The sequence below is a fragment of the Jaculus jaculus genome, chromosome 14 (assembly GCF_020740685.1).
Source record: "Jaculus jaculus isolate mJacJac1 chromosome 14, mJacJac1.mat.Y.cur, whole genome shotgun sequence".
In the NCBI taxonomy this organism is placed as follows: Eukaryota; Metazoa; Chordata; class Mammalia; order Rodentia; family Dipodidae; genus Jaculus; species Jaculus jaculus.
In genome coordinates this window covers 54,261,454-54,284,555 of record NC_059115.1, presented here as the reverse complement: position 1 = coordinate 54,284,555, position 23,102 = coordinate 54,261,454, and the positions used below count along the sequence as shown (strand labels likewise).

Genomic DNA, 23,102 nt, shown 5'->3' with positions numbered 1-23,102 from the left:
ATCCCAGCATGCAGGAGGCAGAGGTAGGAGTATCACTGTGAGTCTGAGGCCACCCTGAGAGTACATAGTGAATTCCAATTACGGTACTTGCCTACAAAGCCCAGCGACCCAATTCCGATTCTCCATTACCCACCTAAAGACAGATGCGTGAGATCTTACTTTGTTTTTTGTTTGTTTGTTTGTTTGTTTGTTTTGAGGTAGTGTCTCACTCTAGCCCAGGCTGACCTGGAATTCACTATGTACTCTCAGGGTGACCTCAAATTCTCGGTGATCCTCCTACTTCTGCCTCTCAAGTGCTGGGATTAAAGGTGTGCACCACCATGCCCAGCACTTTCTTCTTTATTTATTAGTGAGAGAGGGAGAGAGAATGGGCACACCAGGGCCTCTAGCCACTGCAAATGAACCCCAGATGCATGGACCACTATGTTCATCTGGCTTACGTGGGATCTGAAGAATTGAACCTGGGCCCTTAGGCTTTGCTGGCATGCACTTTAACCACTAAGCCAGCTCTCCAGCCCTAATCTCTTACTTTTTAATAAAGACAAATACATAGCCAAAACCAGTAAGAGAAGAGAATATTCTTCATTACTTTGAAGGTTTTTTTTCTTCAATGTAATCCTAAAATTCAAATTGAGATATATTAGTTTACCTCAAATCAGTGAATATAATGGAGTAATAATATAATAGTACAGTGTTAAAATAATAGCCAAACACATAGATTTAAAAGTTAATATCATATGTTGATATATATTGTTGAGTGTGACCTTGTGATGCCTAACTGTATGAATGCATCCTCATAATGTGTTCAGCATAACTAATTGAAAAATCACATATAGCTTTCCATACTATGTGCAGAAACACTTTAGTTTAAACCTGAAAAATGAATGTTTTATGAGTGGCTATCATTTTTCCTTATTTCCCCTATAGTTAGGTGGTATGTGTATTGTTTTGCTTCTTTTCCCTTGCCTTTTTTTTCTTTTCTTTTCTTTCCTCTTTTTTTTTTTTTTTTTTTTTTGAGCTAGGGTCTCACTCTAAGCCTAGGCAGACCTGGAATTCACTATGTTGTCTCAGGGTGGCCTTGAACTCATGGTGATCCTCCTACCTCTGCCTCCCAAGTGCTGGGATTAAAGGCGTGTACCACCACATCCGGCACTGTGATTCCTTTTTAAAATATTTTATTTATTTATTTGCAAGCAGAAAGAGAGAAAGGAGAAAGAGAATGGGCACACCAAGGTCTCTAGCCACTGCAAATGAACTCCAGATACATGCACTGCTTTGTACAGCTGGCTTTATGTAGGTACTGGGGAACTGAACCTGGATCATTAGGCTTTGCAGACAAATGCCTTAACTGCTGAACAATCACTCCAGCCTCTGTCCTGTGATTTTTTTAGTTACTTACATGCTACTATTTATAGTTAGTCTGGTAAGCTTAGAGAAGTAGGAATAAGTACGGAGAGAGATTCTGTAATTGTGATGTTTTCCTGTGCTAGGCTCCTTGCACATTACATATTTAAACCTCAGCAACCTTGAAAAGAATTGAAGATATTAAGATTCATAGACCTTGACATCACAGAATTGCTCAATAAGACACAGCTAAATAAATTTTTGTGCTTAAATTTAAGCCCTGGTCTATCTGGCTTGGAAGAACATACTGTCTTTATATTATAATGCCTCTATGTTAGCCATTTGTCCATCAGTGTGACAAATACTTGTGATGGTCAACCTTTAAGGAGGGAAGATGTCTTTTGGCCCAGTTTCAGAGGTCTGAGTCCATGTTCACATGGGTTGGCCTTGGGCTTGTGGTGAGAACACAATGGGAGTGAGCTTGTGAGGAGCAAAGCTGCTTGGGAGACAAGAGAAAGGAGAGGGACCTGGGTCTGAATGGCCCCATTAAGATCATATTCCCAATTGCCTGACTCCCTTTACTTGGCCCCATCTCCTGAATGTTCTACTACATCCTAGTTAGGCTACAGGCTGATGATCAAGCCTGTGACATAAAGGCCTGTGGGGGAACATTTAAGATATAAACTATAACATCCTGTGTGAACTAAACTTTTAAGTCTGCTGTACTTTAAAATAAGTAGTTTACATGTTTAGCTCTTTCTTCAAAACAAATTTAATATCACTAAAATCATCTTTCACTTCTCCCAAGTTAAAGCATAATTGGAGAAAGAGACACCATCTCTTCAGTATTTTCACTAATTTAATGTAGATTCCAGATGCTGTTGATTATTAATCAGATGTTCTTCTGTAGCTGTTTAAATATTTTTTTAATTTTTAAATTTTGTTTTTTAAATTATTTTTTGTTTATTATTATTTATTTATTTTAGAGTGACAGATAGAGAAAGAGGCAGATCAAATGGGTGCGTCAGGGCCTCCAGCCACTGCAAATGAACTCCAGATGCATGCACCACCTCGTGCATCTGGCTTACATTGGGTCCTAGGGAATCAAGCCTTGAACCAGGGTCCTTAGGCTTCACAGGCAAGTGCTTAACCACTAAGCCTTCTCTCCAGCCCATGTTTAAATATTTTTATAACACAATGTTAGTAATAGTTTATAGATTGCTAATATTTTAAACCAAACTGCTTAAGCAGAAGATTATGTTTAAAGGTACTAGTTTAGTTTAGCTTTTGGGAGAAATATGATTATATGTTTTAAAATCATTTTGGCATAACCATTTCAAGATCACAATTTCTGGCTTGTTTTGTCCCTATGTTTAGCAAGTGTTGAAGTAGTGTTTCTGAATAATTGTTTTTTTTTTTTTTTAGTGTATTTTATTTATTTATTTAAAAGAGAGAAAGAGGCAGAGGAGACATGGAGAGAATGGGCAAGCCAGGGCCTCCAGCCACTGCAAACGAACTCCAGGTGCATGTGCCCCCTTGTGCATCTGGCTTACTTGGTTCCTGGAGAATTGAACCAGGATCCTTTGGCTTTTCAGGCAAGTGCCTTAACCACTAAGCTATCTCTCCAGCCCCCTGAATACTTCTTTTGTTTCTGGGTTATAACCACATATGATTAGGAAGAAAATATAATAATGATTTTCATAACCTTCCCAAGGAACCCTTTTTAGATCCATAAATATGAACAAGTAGTCTTTTCGTGCAAACTATAAGTGAAGGTTTGAATTGTTACAATTTTAACATATATTTTTAAAATATTTTATTTTTATTTGATTTATTTGACAGAGAAAGAGGGGGAGAGAGAGAGAGAGGGAATGGGCGCTCTAGGGCCTTCAGCCATTGCAGACGAACTCGACACATGCACCCCCCCTTGTGCATCTGGCTAACATGAGTCCTGGGGAATCAAACCTGGGTCCTGTGGCTTTGCAGGCAAAAGCCTTAACTGCTAAGCCATCCTCCCCAGCCCATATTGGTTTGTTTTTTAACTAAGGAATTTGGAGAATGGAGTGGAAGGTCACTCTAAGCTTTCCATTTTCTGTAGTACATCCATTCTTTTATGTTAATGATAGAATGTGCATGAAGTTATAGAAGTACACATTAGTAAAGATCTAAAGGAAAATTTGAGGCTTTATCTAAGGTTTCATTTGAAAGGGGTTGTGTTGCCACAGTGTTTGAAACCTGGCCACACACTTATTAGTTCTATGGGAAAACTTAGGAACCAACAGCATTGAATCAAGAAAAACTATCAAGGTTAGGGCTTAGAAGAAAGTACAGTCTGGCAAGGGTTGGTAATGAGAAGGAACATTTGTCCATGACAGGGAAATAGGAAAAACTTGTATAACTTTCTGATTTTAGTAACTACTTTTTCTTTCAGTAACATAGAACGTAGTGTATATATGTAGTAGTGTAACCCTATTGTGATCCTGCCACATTTTGTAATAGCATAATTAAAATAGCAAATGTGTAGATTATGGAGTTCAGAGAATACAGTACTGGGCTGGTAAGATTGCAGTGGTTAAAGGTGCTTGCTTGCAGTGCCTGCCAGACTGGATTTGATTCCTCTGTACATATATAAAGCCAGATGCACGAAATGGCACATGGATGTGGAGTTTGTTTACATTGGCAAAAGGCCCTGGCACACCTGCTATATCTCTGTCTCTCTCTCTCTCCTCCCCTTTTCCTTCCTCCCCCACAAACAAATCTGTTTTTAAAAATACAGTACCGAGGGCTGGAGAGATGGCTTAGTGGTTAAGCGCTTGCCAGTGAAAGCCTAAGGACCCCGGTTCGAGGCTTGATTCTCTCAGGACCCACGTTAGCCAGATGCACAAGGGGAGCATGTGTCTGGAGTTCGTTTGCAGTGGCTGGAGGCCCTGGCGCACCCATTCTTTCTCTCTCTCTGTCTCTTTCTCTCTCTGTTGGTCACTCTCAAATAAATAAATAAAAATAAACATTTTTTTTTTAAATCCAGTACCCAAAAAGGTAGTGCAGAGTAGTGTTTGTCTCCTAAAGACATCTGTACCAACAGTCCCTTAAGATTTGTGCTCTTACTGTATACCTCAACTACATGAGCTAGTCCACTCTGTAGGTCTTTTATATGGATATATAATTTAGGTCTTTATGTGGATATATATTTTAGGTCTTTTGTATGTGTATATATTTTTGTTGGCAGATCTAGTAGCCAAAGAACATCTTAGCCTCCCTTCATGTTAACATCACTAGAGCTAGTATCCCCAAAGACCTTTCACTTCTGAGATATAAATTTATTCTTTTCACAATTTTAACATGTCCGGAGAGTTTTACTTCTCAGTTAAATTTTTTCGTTGCTATGTAAGTTGCCTGGAAAACTTTTACCAAGGATACAACTCATTAGCAAATTAGAGATGTATAAGCTGGGCTTCATGAGTTTACCTTTGAATTGATGATGTATTTCCGCATACTTCCTTTTTTGTGTTTGTTTGTTTGGTTTTTTTGAGGTAGGGTTTCACTCTAGCTCAGGCTGACCTGAAATTTACTATGGAGTCTCCGGGTGGCCTCAAACTCACAGTGATCCTCCTACCTCTCTGCCTCCTGAGTGCTGAGGTTAAAGTCACGTGCCAACACGCCTGGCTTCGGCATACTTCTTATTCTTTACTAAAGGTAATAGTTTTTCTGGGCTTGGTGGGGCATGCTTGTAATCCCAATACTCAGGCATGAGTATCACAAGTGTGAAGACATCCTGGGCTACATAAGGAGACCACCTGAAAGAAGAGAAAGAAAAAGATTATAGTTTTAACTTACTGCTCTATAAGAACAAATTTTATCTCTAGTTAAGTGTATTTTGATCATTTGCTGTCCCATTCTCTCTTTTTTTGACAGCTTCTATACTTACAGACAATACACCATGATTTTTCCCTCCCCCCACCATCTTCATCCTCTCCTTCATATCCCTTCCCTCTCTCCACTAGTCTCTCTTTTGTTTTGATGTCATCATCTTTTCTTCCTGTTATGGTCGAGGCACTGCGAGGTCATGGATATCCAGGCCATTTTGTGTCTGGAGAAGCACGTTGTAAGGTAGTCCTACCCTTCCTTTGGCTCTTACCTTCTTTCTGCCACCTCTTCTGCAATGGACCCTAAGCCTTGGAGGGTGGGATAGAGATGTTTCAGTGCTGAGCACTCCTCCATCACTTCTTCTCAGCCCTATGTTGCCTTTTGGGTCATCCCAGTGGTCACTGCCCTCTGAAAAAAGAAGCTTCTCTAACCGAAAGGGAGAGTAGCATTAATATATGAATGTTAACATGAACATTAAGTGTAGTGCTTTCATGGCAGTTTGGTGAGAATATATGCATTTAGCCAGACCTGAGCAGATTTTATACCCCTGAGGCACATGACCTCCCCTGCCATAGTCGTTTGATTAGGTTTTCAGTACCAGGCATGTGTTCCCTCCCTTAGAGCAGGCCTCCAGTCCTATTAGAGAGCAGTTGGTTTCCCTCAGAGCAGATCTGCCACTATTGCACCTGTTCAGTCATTTTGGCCTGTTGGGCCAAACTTGAGGCTTCCAGTGTCCACTGTTTTCACCACTAGTGACTTCTGTTTCCCATAGGGCTGCATGCAGTGCAGCTTTTTCCAGCTTACAGTTGGCTGATCTACAGGGAGAAGGTTTTCAGTTCAGCACCAGCTTGACTTTTCAGTCATCTTGCTGCCCACACATGTGAAGTCTTCAGCAATAGGGTCTTACCATCTATTATTACTCATCGGAAACCAAGGGCCTTGGCAAAAGCCTATAATGTTTTAGAGGTAGCAGGGACCTCCCTGGCCAACAACTCACTAGTAGGTATCCCATCCCTGGCAGTGAAAATTTTCTAGTAGCAATCTATATCTTCTGGATGTGCCATTATCCAAAAGAGTAGACTTTCATATGTCTTATTCATAATATCTTGAAGTTTGATTGACCCCCCCGCCCTTTTCTTAGTCTCTTCCCCTGGCCTAACTTAGGCCATTCCACTCCCTGTAAACTGTTCTTCTACTTACGTATATACAATACCACCCCCTAAAGTCCTTCCTTTTCCTCCCTCCCTTATAGTCCTTCTCCTCCCTTTTTTCAGCTTACTGGCCTCTGCTGCACACACAAGTCTAAACAATTGTAGCTAGGATCCACATAAGAGAGAGAACATGTGGCATTTGGCTTTCTGGGTCTAGGTTTGTCCCATTCCTTATTAGAACCAAATAAATAAATAGAAAAAAAAAAAAGACACCCAGGGCTAAAGAGATGGCTTAGCAGTTAGGTGCTTGCCTGTAAAGTCTAAGGACCCAGGTTCACCTTCCCAGGACCCACATTAGCCAAATGCACAAGGTGACACATGCACACAGGTGATGCATGTACCAGTGTATGCGCACAAGGTGGCACCCATGTCTGGAGTTCGTTTTCAGTGGCTAGGGCCCTGGCTTGCTAATTCTCTCTCTCATAAAAAAAATAAAATAAAAAGACAACCAGAGACAATGTGAGCTGGGTGTGGTAATATACAGCTGTAATCCCAGCAGTCTGGAGGCTTGGATAGTAGGGTCATGAGTTATCTCTAAATAAATAACTCATAAATATTCATAAGAGTAGGCTCCTTCTCTGGTGAAACTTGAGTTTCTTTTACATGCATCTGCTTGATTTTAGATGTATAAGGTTTCACTATTTGCATTATTTGTCCAGGTACATATAAGAAAGCCATGCAGCCTAATACAGTATTGAATGTGTACCTTTTTTGTAGGGCTTAGGGCCAAATCCTAGCCTTGTGCATGTTAATTAAACAGTGCTATATTCATGAGCTACATCGTCAACCCCCCCTTTTTTTTCATCTTATTTTGCAAAGATTTTTTTTAAATTAAAGCTAAAAATTCAAAGTTGTATCTGAGCCTTCATTTTAGTCACATAAAATTTGTGGGCATATGGCTTCATTTATGTGTATGTAAAATAATTTTTTAAAAACATGGAAAATAGTCTGTTAAAAGTCTTGGGATGGTGACTTAAAATTTTTTTGAAGTTTTTAAAAAATTATCTTTATTATTTACTTGAGAATGAAACAGGCATACTATGGCCACTTGCCATTGCAAAGGAATGCTAGACAGTTGCACTACATTGTGTATCTGGCTTTACATGGGTACTGGGGAGTCAAGCCCTTGCTGGCAAGCTTTGAAAGCAAGTACCTTTAACCTCTGAACCATGTCCCCAGCCATCAAAGTTTTAAATATTTCACAGTAGATGAACATGAACAGAGGCCTTTTTAAGTTAGTCAGGTAAGAGCTATTAACATGAAGACTTTGTTTCTGAGGTAGGCTTTCACTGTAGCCCAGGTTGATCTGGAACTCACTCTGTAGCCCAGTTTGACCTTGAACTCACAGCTATCCTCCTACCTCAGCCTCCTGAGTGCTTGAACAAAGGCATGTGCCACTGTGCTAGGCTACTTTGAAAACATTTTGGGGGGGACAGGGGGGGTTGAGGTAAGGTTTCACTCTAGCCCAGGCTGACCTGGAATTCACTATGTAGTCTCGGGCTAGCCTTGAACCCACGGTGATCCTCATACCCCTGCCTTCCAAGTCCTGGAATTAAAGGTGTGCACCACCACACTTGGCTTGATTCTTTTCTTTTTTGAAGTGTAAAATATTTGTACATTTGAGAGATTAAAGCTTTATTCTAGGGACTGGGAAAATGGTGCACGTGTTAAAGGCGTTTGCCTGTGAAGCCGACAGACCTGGATTCAGTGATCCAGCGCTCACTTAAAAGCTGTACACAAGATGGGGCACGCTTCTGTGATCCCAGTGCTGGGTACCTGTGGCATTCACACAGTTCTTTGGCTGATTCACAGAGCACGAGACTCCAAAGCAGCACAACAGTTGGTCTTACTTTATCAGGGTTACCCGTTGGGGAGCTCGTCCCCCCTCGGCATAGGTGTTTGCTTATAGGACATGGACACTCCAAAGGAGCACTTTCTGCGGGGTTCACTAGGTCGAGATTTCCCCCACAGATGCTCTTCCCTCCGCCTCTGAGTGAGGATGTACTTATTTACATAGCACCAAGACTCCAAAGAAGCACTTCAGTGGGGTTCACTAGGTCGGGATTGCCCCCTCTGACACTCCTGCCTCAGTCTTGAGGTGAGGGCTTACGAACAGAGCATGGAGAAGCACCTCCTTATCTTTTGTCTATATGCTCTTGTCTCCCCCTGAGACCAGGAGACCTGTTTGCGTACAGCTGGCCCTAGGAGCGCCTGCCGTCTCAGGTGGGAGTCTAACCCTCGCTCTCGAGTTGTCCCAGCTGCTTGTGATAAAAGCTGCCCCTAGGGATTCACCGCTTTCAAAGCAGAGGAATTTTGCCATACACTTGTGAGCTTTGGATTGGGGGGTGGGGGCATGTTTACCCTTTTCGTTGGCTTTTATTTTAAAAGAACAGTAATGTACTAATTTTCACAGTTGTGAAGGTTTACCTTAATTTTCATAACAATAGTTATTGACTAAGAGCTGATTCTAAGGTATTTGTCTGCAGAGCCATCATGAGCTGGGTTCACTTCCCCACTATCCACGTAAAGCCAAGTATGCAAAGTGGCACATGCATCTGGAGTTCATTTACAGTTGCTAGAGGCCCTGGCATGCCCATTCTCTCTCTTTCTCTCTGTAATTTAACTTGGAGGATGTCTGACATCCTTAGAGAACAGAAGACAGTGCACTAAGGCCCCAAGGCTAGATTGTGCCTGGCAGAAATGAGTCACAGCAAAGAGACCATTGTGGCTGGGAAATAGTGAGGGTGGACAGGTAGCGGGGGTCCAGCTTCATGAGAGCCTCGCTGGCCATTTTAAGGAATTTAAGCTTTATTCTGGAGTGAGATGTGATGACACCGTGCAGCTTTTAGCTGAAGACTGTCATGATCTAACTTGTGACTTGTGAGAATCATCTGGGAACTGATTGCAGGAGAGCAACTGCAATCATCCAGGCCTCAGATAATAAGAGAGTGGGAAGTGGTCAAGTGCAGGCTGTGTTTTGAAAGAGTCTACAGAACATCCTGATAGTTTAAATATGAGTTTATGAAAAAGGAGGGGGTCAAGAGTGACTCCAAGGTTATTTGCCAGGGCAACTGGAAGAAACTAGAGTTGCCCTCTGCTGCACAGAGGAAGGCAGTATGTGGAGCTGGTTTGGGGGGGGGAGGAGGCCGGTGAGCAGACCAGTTCTGGACATGTAAATTTAAATGTCAGTTGTTGGAGCTAGTTAGCACTGCAAGCCAGGACGGCATCAGCCTATAAATAACCTTAAACTATTCCAGTGAAACTGTACATAAATTTCATGATAATTTGGTGTCAACAGACAGGCAAGTAGCTGAAAACGAACTTCACCTACCTCAAAGTATTTCTGATTGCTCAGTTCTTCTGGCTCAATTAAGAATCTGTATAAACTCTCAAGCCGGGCGGGATGGCTCATGCCTTTAATCCCAGCACTCGGGAGGCAGAAGTAGGAGGATTGCTGAGAGTTCGAGGCCACCCTGAGACTACATGGTGAATTCCAGGTCAGCCTGAGCTGGAGTGAGACCTTACCTTGAAAAACCAAAAAAAAAAAAAAAAGAATCTGTATAAATGCTTGCCAGATATTTAACATAGTAATATGTAAAATCACAAACAACTGTAGCCATTCAGCTGCAGTGTTCCTTTCACACATTTCATCATTTAAAGAACAAGGCGGCTTAAATGGAGAAATGCATTTAAGCCTCTTAACTAACTTTTTAGTATAGTTGTATAAGTATAGTATAGTTTAGTATAGTTGGTTTGGTGAAATTATGACTAAATTACATTTGCCTGTTTTTCTAGAAAAATGACAAATAACTGAATTACTGCATAATATGGCAATAGTATGGTTTTAGACGAAATGTGAGAGCTGAAGGGAAACCGTCCCACTGCTAACAGAAAACCAGCCTGTGTATTGCTCAGAGTATACAGGACACTCAGAAATAACAGCTACACCAGTTGTTCATATACTTTGATACACATTGAAGCCACCTGGATATCTTTAAAAAAATTGATATCTGCCTCTTACTATCAGATATATTGAATGAGACAAGAACAAAGATATTTTATAGTGCTCATTACTATTATAGCAAAGTTTGAAAATATGTCCATTTTTTTGGTGTGTGTATGTGATATGCATACATGAACATATATATGTTCTTATCCGTGTGGAGGCCAGAAGTCAGCACTGACTGTCTTCCCCAATGGCTCTCCACCTTACTTTATTTGTTATGAGAGAAAGAGAGAATTGGCGTGCCAGGGCCTCTAGCCACTGCAGTTGAACTTCAGATGCGTGCACCACCCTGTGCGCATGTGCGACCTTGTACACTTGTGTCACCTTGTGCGCCTGGCTTATGTGGGATTTGGGGAGCCGAACATGGGTCCTTAGGCTTCACAGGCAAGCGCCTTAACCACTAAGCCCTGTCTAGCTCCCCACCTTACTTTTTGAGACAGAGTCTCGTGTTGAACCTGGAGCTCACAAGTATCTGGACTAGCTGGCCAGCCTGGCAAGCTCTTTACTTACTGAATAATCTCCCCAGCTCCCTCAGCTGCAGGGTGTTGTGTTGTTGTCCAGACTGGCCTAGAACTTGTGATCCTGCTGCCTCGGCCTCACAAGTGGTAAGGCTGAGGCATAGGCCACCTGGTCAAGCGCCCTCTTCCCTAATGGAACTCCTATGAGCAGTCACAGTATTCAAAGTTCCTTCCAAAGTCATTTTTATTCTTTGCTAGTACCCAGAGTGGAAGCAGCATTGAGAAGAAAAGGCCCTACCTCATGAAACTTAAGTTCTTGTTGCAGATCCATGGCTGCTGTTCACTTGGCTGTTTATTTATAGCATAAATGAACCCAAGTTTGGAGACAGCTGTGATGTACTGGCAGCTGCATTAGAGTTAGGATAAGGAGAATTGGATGCAAATCTCAGTTCTTCCAGAGTTATGATGGGCAACTCACTTAACTTTGCTGAAATCCTGTTTATATTTATTTTTTCTTACTGACAAATCTTGTTTTGCAGGATTGTTAAATGGGGGAGGGGGCATTATACAGACTAGTATTGATCACTGGGCTCAAGTGGTATTCCTGCTTCAGATTTCTCCAACATGCCCAGCTTTTGGAAGGATTTTTCTTAGTTTTAGAATTGATACAACATGTACAAAATAATACTTTCCTGAAAGTGAGTAGATTTGTATTTTCCACTGCCTTAAGAGTATGGCCCTATATACAGTTGGTAATGTAGTAATTTAACTTAACATGTGTAATAGAAAAAATGTTCTTTCATATTATTTCCTATGTAGTGGAATAAAATGTGATTTTTGGACTTAGACTTGTTTTCAACACAGTGTACTATCATTTCATGTGGTTTTCAGCACAATGTACTGCCATTTCAAAGCAAATTTGTGTTTGTAAACATATTATATGACTCAGGTTTATTATCTTTTTATATTTGGAATAGTAGTATATATTTTTAAGTGCTCTATGGGGTTTATATGTTACACACAGTAGGTAGTACAAGCATGCAGAAAATGTTAATGTCTTGTGTGTCTCCAAGAGGATAGTAATCGTAGGATATTAATTACAGGTATCTGAGTAGTAAGTTTTCAGGAACTACGAATTCTGAACTGTAATTTTTTTGCATGTATATAATGTATTTTGACTATATGTGCCCCTCATTTTCCTCTTTTGTTCCCCCCAACTGAATTCATTTTTCTTCCCTAGTCTCCTTCCTAATTTCATTTTTTAATATTTTAATTATTTTCTTTATTTATTTGAGAGAGAGGAAGAGATGGATAGAGAGAGAAAGGGTGTGCCAGGTCCTCTAGCCACTGCAAACGAAGTCCAGACACTGTGTTTACAAGTGGAATGATAGGAAACTGACTGTCTCTTCTGTGTTCTCTTCATGACTAATACTAAGTGCTGACAGGAGAACAGTGAAAGAGAGAAGTGCTGACCTGGCTGACTTAGCTTCCACATGCTCCATGGACCCTACCTAAAGTGCCTCGGACACATTGCTCTGGGCTCAGAGAAAGTAATTGGTAGCTGGGCATGGTGGCACGTACCTTTAATCCTAGCACTCATGAGGCAGAGGTAGGATTAGGAGGATTGCTGTGAGTTCTAGACCAGCCTGAGACTACATAATGAATTCCAAGTCAACCTGAGCTAGAGTGAAACCCTACATCAGGAAGGAAAGAAGGAAGGGAGGAAGAAAAGGAGGGATGAGTGGAGGGAGGGAAGGAAGGAAGAAAAGAAGTAAGGGAGGAAGAAGGAAGAAAAGGAGGAAGAAATGGAAGGAAGGAAAAGAGGAAAAAAGGGAAGGAGGGAGGGCAGGAGGGAGGGAAGGAGGGAAGGAAGGGAGAAAGAAAGGGAAGGAGGAAGGGAGGGAAGGAAGGAAGGAATGAAGGAAGGGCGGAAGAGAGAAAGAAAGGGAGGGAGGGAAGGAAAGAAAGGAGGAAGAAAGGGAAGGAGGGAAGGAAGGGAGAAATAAAGGGAAAGAGGGAGGGAGGGAAGGAACGAAGGAAGGGAGGAAGAGAGAAAGAAAGGGAGGGAGGGAAGGAAGGAAGAAAGGAAAGAAGGAAAGGAGGGAAGGAGGGAAGGAAGGAAGCTGATTAGCCCTATAACCATCATGCCTCTACTGCACCTGTGGACACATTATGCATTGCAGATTGGTAGCTGAGTAAGATTATTGATAACTTTTTTTCTCCCAGAAATCTGTATAGTACCTTCTAGCTTAACTAATTTTTAAAAGTTGTTTTGCTGATTTTTCTGTTATCTTAACTTTAAGTTTCCACCTCCATGGGCACTTCTAAAAGTATAATTTATTTTGTATATTTTTTCATACCATAAAGAAGAAATCACTTGAAGTTTATGCCATGGAGAGCACTAAGGAAAATGACAATTACAAAGACAATTACAAAGATGATCTTCTACTGAGAATGGGGCTGAATGATAATAAAGCAGGAATGGAAGGATTGGATAAAGAGAAAATTAACAAAATTATAATGGAAGCCACAAAGGTATGTTTCTTTCAATAGCCATAGTTTAGTTACTATTAAGCTTTCTGTTTACAAGAAAATATTAAATTTTGGGGGGGGTTGGTTTTTCACGGTAGGGTCTCACAGTCACAGCAATCCTCCTACCTCTGCCTCCTGAGTGCTGGGATTAAAGGTGTGCGCCACCAGGCGCAGCTTAAAATATTAAGTTTTGATTGACTATCCTTTTACCAGAATTTTGTTATTGTTGTTTTTGTTATTTGAGGTAGAGTCTCACCCCAGCCCAGGCTGACCTGGAATTCACTCTATATTGTTAGGGTGGCCTCAAACTCATGGTGATCCTCCTACCTCTGTCTCCCAAGTGCTGGGATTAAAGGCATGTACCACCATGCCTGGCTCATCACAGCATTTTTCATGGTAGTCAGAAGGTAGACGTAGTGCCCATCAACCTGATAAATTGATGGACATATGCTTACAAGTGGAATGATAGGAAGCTGACCGTCTCTTCTACGTTCTCTTCATGACTAATACTAAATGTTGAAAGGAGAACAATGAAAGAGAGAAGTGCTGACTCAGCTTCCAGATGCTCCATGGACCCTACCTAAAGTGCCTTGGACACATTGCTCTGGGCTCAGAGGAGTTCTGCACAGTACTCTCTCTAAGGATTGCATGATTTAGCTAACCATTGATATGTTTAGCAGAAACCAAGTTATAAAGACGAAGTGGTTTTCTGGTCATTCATTCATTTAAACATCACTGCAGTGACGGTTTCTTATGCTCTGTCCCCTCATAGGGCTCCAGGTTTTATGGAAATGAGCTCAAGAAGGAAAAACAAGTCAACCAACGAATTGAAAACATGATGCAACAGAAAGCTCAAATCACCAGCCAGCAGCTAAGGAAAGCACAATTACAGGTAGGAATTCAGTTTTGAGGATGGAAATTGATAGGATGGAATTGACAGCCGAAGTGCATCCTCATCAAGTCATAACTGCAGACACGATGAAACGTTAAGTGTTCATTATATTGTAAAGCATAGACATTAGGCAAGTGCCCATTAAACATTGCTGTACTCCTTCACATAGAAATTTCATACCTAGACATTGTCACTTCCATTAAACAGAAGAAATGAATCTTTTTTGTTGTTTGAGGTTGGGTCTTACTCTAGCCCAGGCTGACCTGGAATTCACTATGTAGTCTCAGGGTGGCCTCGAACTCATGACAACCCTCCTACCCCTGCCTCCCGAGTGCTGAGCTACCATACCTGGCTCAAGAAATGAATCTTAATTTGCTCAGCTTCAAGAGTTTTCAGCGTTGGAATTCAAGTGAAACCTGTGTTCTTTTTTTGTTATATACTTACTATGTAGCTGGAAAGGCCATAGGGATAACTGGCTGATTTTGAAAAATAAACCGGGGGATCATGTTAACTGATTAAATTAGACAGTAACTATGTTTTAGTAAAATTAGTTAGACTACAGGTTCAAATGACAAGTGTACATGAATTTTTTAAATAAAGCAAGATTTCTAAAAGCCTAGAAGCTTTTGTGTTCTCCAAAATTGGAAGGGAATAAGTCACACAAAGTTCCCTTAGCTGTCAAAAGTTATTGCAGTAGAAAAGTTTGACAGGAACCAACATGCAAGGCATGATGCAGTGTATTGACAACTCAAGGCTTTTCCAGGGTACAATGTTACATTCTTTTAAGTTGTATGGCCATGTGTATGCATGCCATGGTACACGTGTGGAGGTTGAAGGACAACTTTGAGGTATCTCTGTTCTACCTTTTATAAGACAGGGTCTCTTGCTGCTGCAAATGAACTGCTAAATTGTAAAGAATAAAATGACAGACTAGCTGGTCAGCCCATGAGCATCTCGTGTGCCACTTTGCATCTAGCTTTTCTGTGGGTGCTAAGGAATTAAAGCCCAGGCTGTCAGACTTTGCAAACAAGTATCTCCAACTGCTTAGCCATCTCCCCAGCCCTCCTAGTTGTTTTAATTTGCTTTTTTAAAATATTTTTTTATTTTTATATATTTATTTGACAGAGGGAGATACAGAATAGGTGTGCCAGGGCCTCCAGCCACTGCAGACGAACTCCAGATGCATGTGCCACTTTATACAGCTTGCTAATGTGGGTTCTGGGGAATCGAACCTGGGTCTTTTGGCAACTGCTAAGCCATCTCTCCAGCCCTTAATTTGGTTTTTATTATAGCAGAGGGAAAACAAAACCTCTTTTCACATATGAGTCACTACCATTTCTTTATTGTGAGAATGTCCTATTTTATTTTATTTTATTTTAGTTTAGTTTTTCAAGGTAGTGTATCACTCTAGTCCAGGCTAACTTGGAATTTACTAGGTAGTCTCAGGGTGGCCTCAAATTCACAGTGATCCTCCTCCCTCTGCCTCCCAAGTGCTGGGATTAAAGGTGTGTGCCACCATGCCCAGTTATCCTCTTTTATTCTTTTTGTTAAAATATCAGTCTCTGACATCAGAGACCCCAAAATATAATTTTAATATTAAAGCTTATTTTTGCCCTGGCATACCATTTCTCTCTTTCAATAAAAAAGACCAGTCTGTTGGGCTTGCCTAAAAACAAGTTACTTTTCTTGTCGTAGTACATAAGTAATCCCTTACTACATTACTTTTCCCTTTTTTTTTTTTTTTTTCCTTCCTTCAAGGTAGGGTCTTGCTCTAGCCCAGGCCAACCTGGAATCCACTATATAATCTCAGGCTGGCCTAGAACTCACAGTGATCCACCTACCTCTGACTCCTGAATGCTAGGATTAAAGGTGTACACTATTACGCCCAGTTTATGTACTTTTCCTAGTGAGATGTAAATAAAGCCAGTTCTCCTCACACAGGGGACGGTGATAGACCAAAGAAGCTGTTCCATCCAAGTTCACATTGGTGAACTGCAAATGAGTTTATTTTGGGGAACATGGATGAGGGATTATTTACACTAGCAGGAGTGACCAAAAAGCTGCTTCATAGGCTGGACAGATGGCTCAAGCAGTTAAGGCACTTGCTTCCAATGCCTAAGGACCCTGGTTCAGTTCCCCAGTACCCAAATAAGCCACATGCACAAACAGGTACACGCATCTGGAGTTCATTTACAGTGGTAAGAGGCCATGGCACATCCATCCTTTTTCTCTCTCTCTCTCTCTCTGCTTTCAAATAAATAAGTAAAATGTATTTTTTTTTAAAAATTATTTATTTGACAGAGAAAGAGGGAAAGAGAGAGTGAGAATAGGCGCATCAGGGCCTCCAGCCACTGCAAATGAACTCCAGATACATATACCCCCTTGTACATCTGGCTAATGTGGGTCCTGGGGAAGTGAACCTGGGTCCTTTGGCTTTGCAGGCAAACGCCTTAACTGTTGAGCCATCCCTAAAGCCCTAAAATCTATTTTTAAAAAGCTCCATTACAAAAAATTCCACCCCAGTGTGTGTGATGACCTCAGAAAGCTGCATAGAGGGACCCCTCTCTTCAGTTTACTTTCCATGTCCCTTATATTCTTAAAGTGCTCCCGGGGCAATATGCAGCTAGGAGGATGCTCAAGAGGGAGCGAGTGTCTGTAAGTGACCTTCCCCCACTTCTAGAAGGAAAGATGAACAGACCAGACCCCATGGGGCTTTCTTGTTGGTAATCATAGCTGTTCTGGTTTCAAGATGGTAACAGCTTGTCATGCTCTGAGGACAGCATTCCATAGCCTCTCTGGTTCTGATTACCATAGTAATTTAGACACAAATTTCTGAAGTCATGTTGTACTCTTATCTTCTGGTGTTATCATTACAGGACTGATGAGACTAGGTTATCTCCAATGTATATTGCATCTCCTAATAAGGAAGTAAGAATCTTTTTTTTTTTTTTAAAGCAAGTAACTTGCCATTAAACAAGTGAAAAGAAGTTAAACCCACATTCTTTCAGCAGCAACTTAAGTTGCATGGCCACACATAACTGCAAGAGAAGTTGTGTCAAATATATTCTCCAGCTGGGTGGCCTCCTGGCCATATGAAAGTGTGCTACAAAAGGAAGGAAGGGAGAATGTATTTGTAAGTTCAACTGCAGTCCAAGGCAATGTCTTTTGCCTTCATTTCTAGAGGAGTTCATTAACCATTTCTCTTGTTTTATAAAATCTTCTCCATTAAGGATTTTTTTTTTGTCTGTCTTTTATAAACTTGCTTCCCACCTGTTATCTTTTTTTTCAACATATTATCTTTTAATTTTGTAGTTTTTCCCAAATAGTTTTCTTAAGCTTGTATAATAAAATCCAGTGGTATTTTTCTTAAAGACTTTTATTTTTTAGAGTTGTTTTAGGTTCACAGCAAAATTGAGCCGAAGATAAAGATTTCCCCTATACTCCTTCCTCCACATAGGCTAGCCTCCACCTAGCATTATATCCCACAAGTGCAGTACATTTATCACAATTAATGAACCTACTTTTGTACATCATTACCACCAAAATCAATAATTCATTATTGACATTAGATATCTTATAGGTATGTATTTACCATTTCAGTATCACACAGAGTAATTTCACTGCCTTGACTACTCATGTGCCCTTTCTTCATCATTTACTCTCTAAAAACCTCCCCACAAGCACTGGTCTTTTTACTATCTCCAAAGTTCTGCTTTTGCCAGAATGCCCTATGGCTTTGTTCACTTAACAGTATGCTTTTAAAATTTTTTAAATTTTTAAAAATTTTTTAAAATTGCTCCATGTCTACTTATGGTTTCATAGGTCTGCAAGTGATGTGTGTGTGCATGCTGAGTGGTATTCTATTGTCTAGATATACGGCGGTTGATTCATCATGTACAAAGGGACGTCATGGCTATACCTGCTATGAATAATAAGTAGGTCAAAAACACAAATGTTCAGGCTGGAGAGGTGGCTCAGAGGTTAAGGCGATTGCCTGCAAAGCCTCATGACCCAAGTGTGATTCCCCAGCACCCACATAAAGCCAGATGTACAAAGTGACACGTGTATCTGGCATTTCTTTGCAGCAGCTAGAGGCCCTGGCATGCCTATTCTCATCCTCCCACTCTTCCCTCCCTCTGTCTCTCTCTGCTTGCAAGTAAATAAAAAAAAAAGAGTACATGTTCAAGTTTCTATGTGGACATACATTTTCACCTCCTTTTAGTAAGTGCCTAGGACTGCAATTTGCCATGTGGTTTAAAAAAATAAAAGCTTAGGGCTAGAGGGTTGGCTTAGTGGTTAAGGCATTTGCCTGCAAAGCTGAAGGACCCATGTTTGATTACCCAACACCCACGTTAGCCAGATGCACAAGGGGCGCACCAATCTGGAGTTTGTTTGCAGTGACTGGAGGCCCTGGTGCACCCATTCTCTCTCTCTCCCTCCCTCCCCACTTTCTCTGTCAAATAAATAGATAAATAAAAATAAAATATTTTAAAAAAATAAAAGCTTGGTTTCATAAGATACCACCACACTGCCCTCCATAGTATAGTATCATTTTGCATTTCTACCAACTGCATGAGGCATCTGCTGTAGGCCTTCTTACAAGCATTGGGAGTTAGCAGTCTTCTGGATTTGAGCTACTCTAATGGATGGATGGGTTAGGTTTTAATTAGCTTTCTTCAGTGACGTAGAGTGTTGAACATCTTTTACTATTATTTTGGCTTGTTTTTCAAAGTAAGGTCTTGCTGTAGCCCATGCTGACCTGGGATTCACTATGTAGGGCTCAGGCTGGCCTTGAACACAAAGTGATTCTCCTACTTCTGCCTCCAGAGTTCTGGGATTAAAGATGTGCACCACTACACCCAGTTTTTTTACTATTTTTATTTGCCATAAGTTTATCTTTTTTGGTAAGGTATCTGTTAAGGCCTTGTATCCAATTTTTAATCAGGTTTGGTTGTTTGATGTTGAGCATTAAAAATTACTTGTGGGCTGGAGAGACGGTTTAGTGGTTAAGTGCTTGCCTGTGAAGCCTAAGGACCCCAGTTCAAGGCTCAATTCCCCAGGACCCACTTAAGCCAGATGCACAAGGTGCCACATGCATCTGGAGTTCGTTGGCAGTGGCTGGAGGTCCTGGCGCGCCCATTCTCTCTCTCTCTCTATCTGCCTCTTTCTCTCTCTGTCTGTTGCTCTCAAATAAATAAATAAAAACAAAAAATTTTTGAAAAAAAGTTATTCGTATATATTTTTAATATTTTGATTTGTTTGTGTGTGGGGGATGCACCAGGATCACTTGCCATTGTAAATGAATGTCATATGCTTACACTCCTTTTTTAAACTTTTTATTGAGAATTTCTATAAATATAGGCAATATTCTATGATCATAATCTCCTCCTGCCACCATTTTTCCCCTCCCCAAATCCTTCTCCACTGAATCCCTTCTTATTTCCAACTAGTTTCTCTTATATTTTCATGTCATCATTTTTTCCCCCTCCTATCATGGAGCTGTTATGTAGATCGGGTCAGCTACTGTGAGGTCATGTGCACTTCTTTTTGCATCTGGCTTTACATGGGTATTGGGGTATTGAACCCTAAGCCCAGCAGCTATTATATTTCTATCTCAAAATGAGAGATACTAGTAGCTAACCCTTGCTGTATCCCTAGCTAAGAGCATTACATTTGCCAACAGGCTTTGCAAATAATTGCTTTTAACCACTGAGCTGTCTCCCAACCCCCACATTTATTTTGCATGTCAGTCCTATATCAGTTCTGGTTTTGCACATATTTTTCCAAGTCTGTGATTTATCTTTTTACTCTCCTGGCAGTCTCTTTTATAGAGCAAAACTTTGGGATGTGTTTTGATATGAAGCTTGAGAAAATTTTTAAAAATCAAGTTAAAAAAAAAATCTTCTTTCTGTCCAAAAAACATTTTAAAATTGATTTTATCCTTAAGTGATTTGCTTTCTGGACATCTCTGGTAAATTCCAGTTTACAAAGGTATATGTGAGTGCTGCAATGTACCAGCTTTTGTTGGTCACACTACTGAAGGGCATCCTTATATATGCTGGTAAACTGAAGGAGTTAGAAACTGCCTTCCATTGTGTAGCAGGGCTTCAAATTCTGTTCCAGCTTCAGTTGACTATTTCACAGAAGCCTCTCTGGCATCTTTTGCAACAGGAGTGGCAGGAAATGTGTTTCATGTTGATTGTTGAGCTTCCTCTAAAAGAAGCTGGATAAATGGGAGGAGGCTGAGGAAGTCCTAAGGAGTCAAGAAGGTCTAAGAGAACAGGGATGTTTTCACTGCAAATGTGTTTCTATTTTAGAATGGTAAATTTTCCAAGAGCTAGATTTTATTATGTGTGATTTGATAGTGTGAACTATTGCCAGTCAAGCTGAGGTAAGTAACTTCTGCAGGCGTGAACTTCCAGTGTTCACTCTGAACTTCTCTGAGTTTTCTCCACCCTGTTCGACCCTCAGCACAGTGGATGTTTAACAGTGAATCCATATTATGTTAAATGGCATCCACACAGTAAATCAGTATATTTTGACCATTTTAACAATTGACTTTGTTAACTTGGATTAATACTTCAGTTATCTTTAAGAGAATACTAAATCCAGAAAAATGAAAAGTAGTATTTCTGAAATATCCTCCTAAGTATAATAGATATGAAGGATTTTTTAAGTAGACAAACAATAATCCACTAGAGTTAATCTGAACTTATTTCAATGTTAAAGACTTTTAAAAGTCTGTTGGAGAGATAAGATAACAGGCAGGAAACAGGCTTTGGAGTAACCTGTTTATTAGGTCTAGCTCTGCCATCTACCAGCCATATGACTCAGAATAAATTATTTAGTCTTGTGGTGCTTTAGTTTCCTCATCTATAAAAGTAATGGTTCTCATCTCAGAATTATTTTGACCAGTAAATGGGTCAATATAGGAAGCGCTTAATATGCTCCATGATGTATACACCCATCAGATATTATTTCTACTTTAACATGAGAGGCTCTGGCACTAGCCCTTGCTGTATTCCTAGCTAAGAGCATCACATTTCTTTAAATTCCTTCAACATTCTTTTGCCATTAGTTTGGTCCCACTTTACAGATAAGGCGTAATGATGAGAAGGGTTAACTTCGACACTGTCATGTAACTGACTGACATGTACTGGGACTCAAACCAAAGCCCTTATTTTTAATCTGTGACATACCAGTTCTCGGAAGTAACAAGGTACCTGTTACAGCCTTAGATCAGAATGTGAAAATCCCTGGGAGGGACACCGTTTGAAAAGAAAACATGAATGAGGACTAAGTAAAAGCCACTTCCAAAAGCCGTGGTGGTGTGCTCCAGGGAGACGTAGAGTTCAGACAAGGGTGACTAATGAGAGATAGTAAAGGAAAGTGGAATGTGTGAGTCATGCAGAGAGGAGGTTTCCTCTTGGCAACTGCATGCTCGAATTTAGCACAAGAAAGAAAACAGATTGTTGAAAAGATCGTCGTAGCATTAATAAGTGAATCTGAGGGGAATGTTTCCTACTTGGTTTGCTTTCTATTTATTATCTTTTTCTTTCCCAGATGATTCCAAACCAAAATATTTTAGATGCCATACCCATACTCTTACTTGATTCAAGTTTTAGGCATATTTTTAGACTAGCATAGATTTTCTTTCAGTACCTTTGTTTTTATTAATGTCCATGACTTGTGCACATCTATCAGGGTCCTGTCCTGTAGGTCAAAGTCAAGGTACTACCAAAAACAGTTTTAAATCAGGATGATAAATTAGAGTCACATGGAAAAGTTCCCTTTATTAAGTGCACTGTCTCACTGAGAGAAGCCAACCTCCAAAACTGTTCCGCTATTGTTCTCTCTCTCTCTCTTTTTTTAAAGCCAACTTTACTATTTTGGTATCAGTTTCATTTCTCTTACCTTTTTCCTTGTCTCTCTTGGGGATAAAAAATTAAAGACAGATAAGATCTTTCTCTTGAAAGAACTCACAATTTAATATCTAATACAAGGGCCATGATAAGAATAAGAAAACAAATAAGAGAACATTAAATTCTCCCACTAAGGACAGAGATCCATTTAAGTTGCACACAGATACTCGGAGCTGATCTCTGAAAGCTTGTAACAGAGCTGGGAAAGGCCTGAGAAGGCGCAGTCAGGGAGTTCCAGACTACACAGTGAGCAGGCCTTTTGCCGAGAGTCTCGCTGTGTCTGCTGCGGACAGATAGCATCCAGGGCACTGTTTCTGAAAGAGGAATTGCAGTTTCAGCCCACTGCTCGTGAGCAACTGCTGTCACAAGCCCAAGGAAGGCTTCGAAGAAGCCATTCATTCAGCAGAGTGGGAGCCAGGTTGTGGTCCAGCACGGAGGTTAGGCTGTGAGGCTTTTCAGCTTTGGAGAACTTTGCTGTAAGAATCTCTGCATGTTGGAAGTTGGTTTCATTTCAGAGATCTCGTCCCTCGCGTTTTGGGGCCTGTTTCTCTCGTGGTTTTGGTAGCTTTGTTATGTAGCTGTCCTCTGATCCTTTTAGCAGTAGAGTTCATTTACTGAACCTGCTGCTTTGTGCCATACCCCGTTCTATGCTGCTTGTGTGCTAAGGCTCACTTAATGGCTTTCTTTTCTTATGATTTTACTCGATGGGCTAGGCAATTTCCTCATATATTGCAGAAATCAAAACTGTCACATAGCCACCCTCAGATGCAGTGTAAGCTGGGAAAGTACATTTACAGCATTAGTAGAGGCAGCCCACCAAAAAAAAAAGCAAATAATTATGTCTGCTACATAAACCCTTTCCTCACCACTTTA

The 23,102-nt window shown here is 40.7% G+C and overlaps 1 protein-coding gene across 3 annotated transcripts in view; it reads left to right on the top strand.

Moving 5' to 3' along the window:
* The window catches only part of Polk (DNA polymerase kappa), a 90,048-nt gene that overhangs the window by 35,366 nt on the left and 31,580 nt on the right, over window positions 1–23,102 (top strand). For 2 of the 3 annotated variants that reach the window (XM_045133237.1, XM_045133235.1), the window contains exons 2-3: window positions 13,251–13,418; window positions 14,188–14,307. In XM_045133237.1, coding sequence (XP_044989172.1) covers window positions 13,275–13,418; window positions 14,188–14,307 — 264 coding nt within the window. In that variant the 5' untranslated portion in view covers window positions 13,251–13,274. The remainder of the gene's footprint in view (window positions 1–13,250; window positions 13,419–14,187; window positions 14,308–23,102) is intronic. The other variant, XM_045133236.1, reaches the window with a different exon arrangement.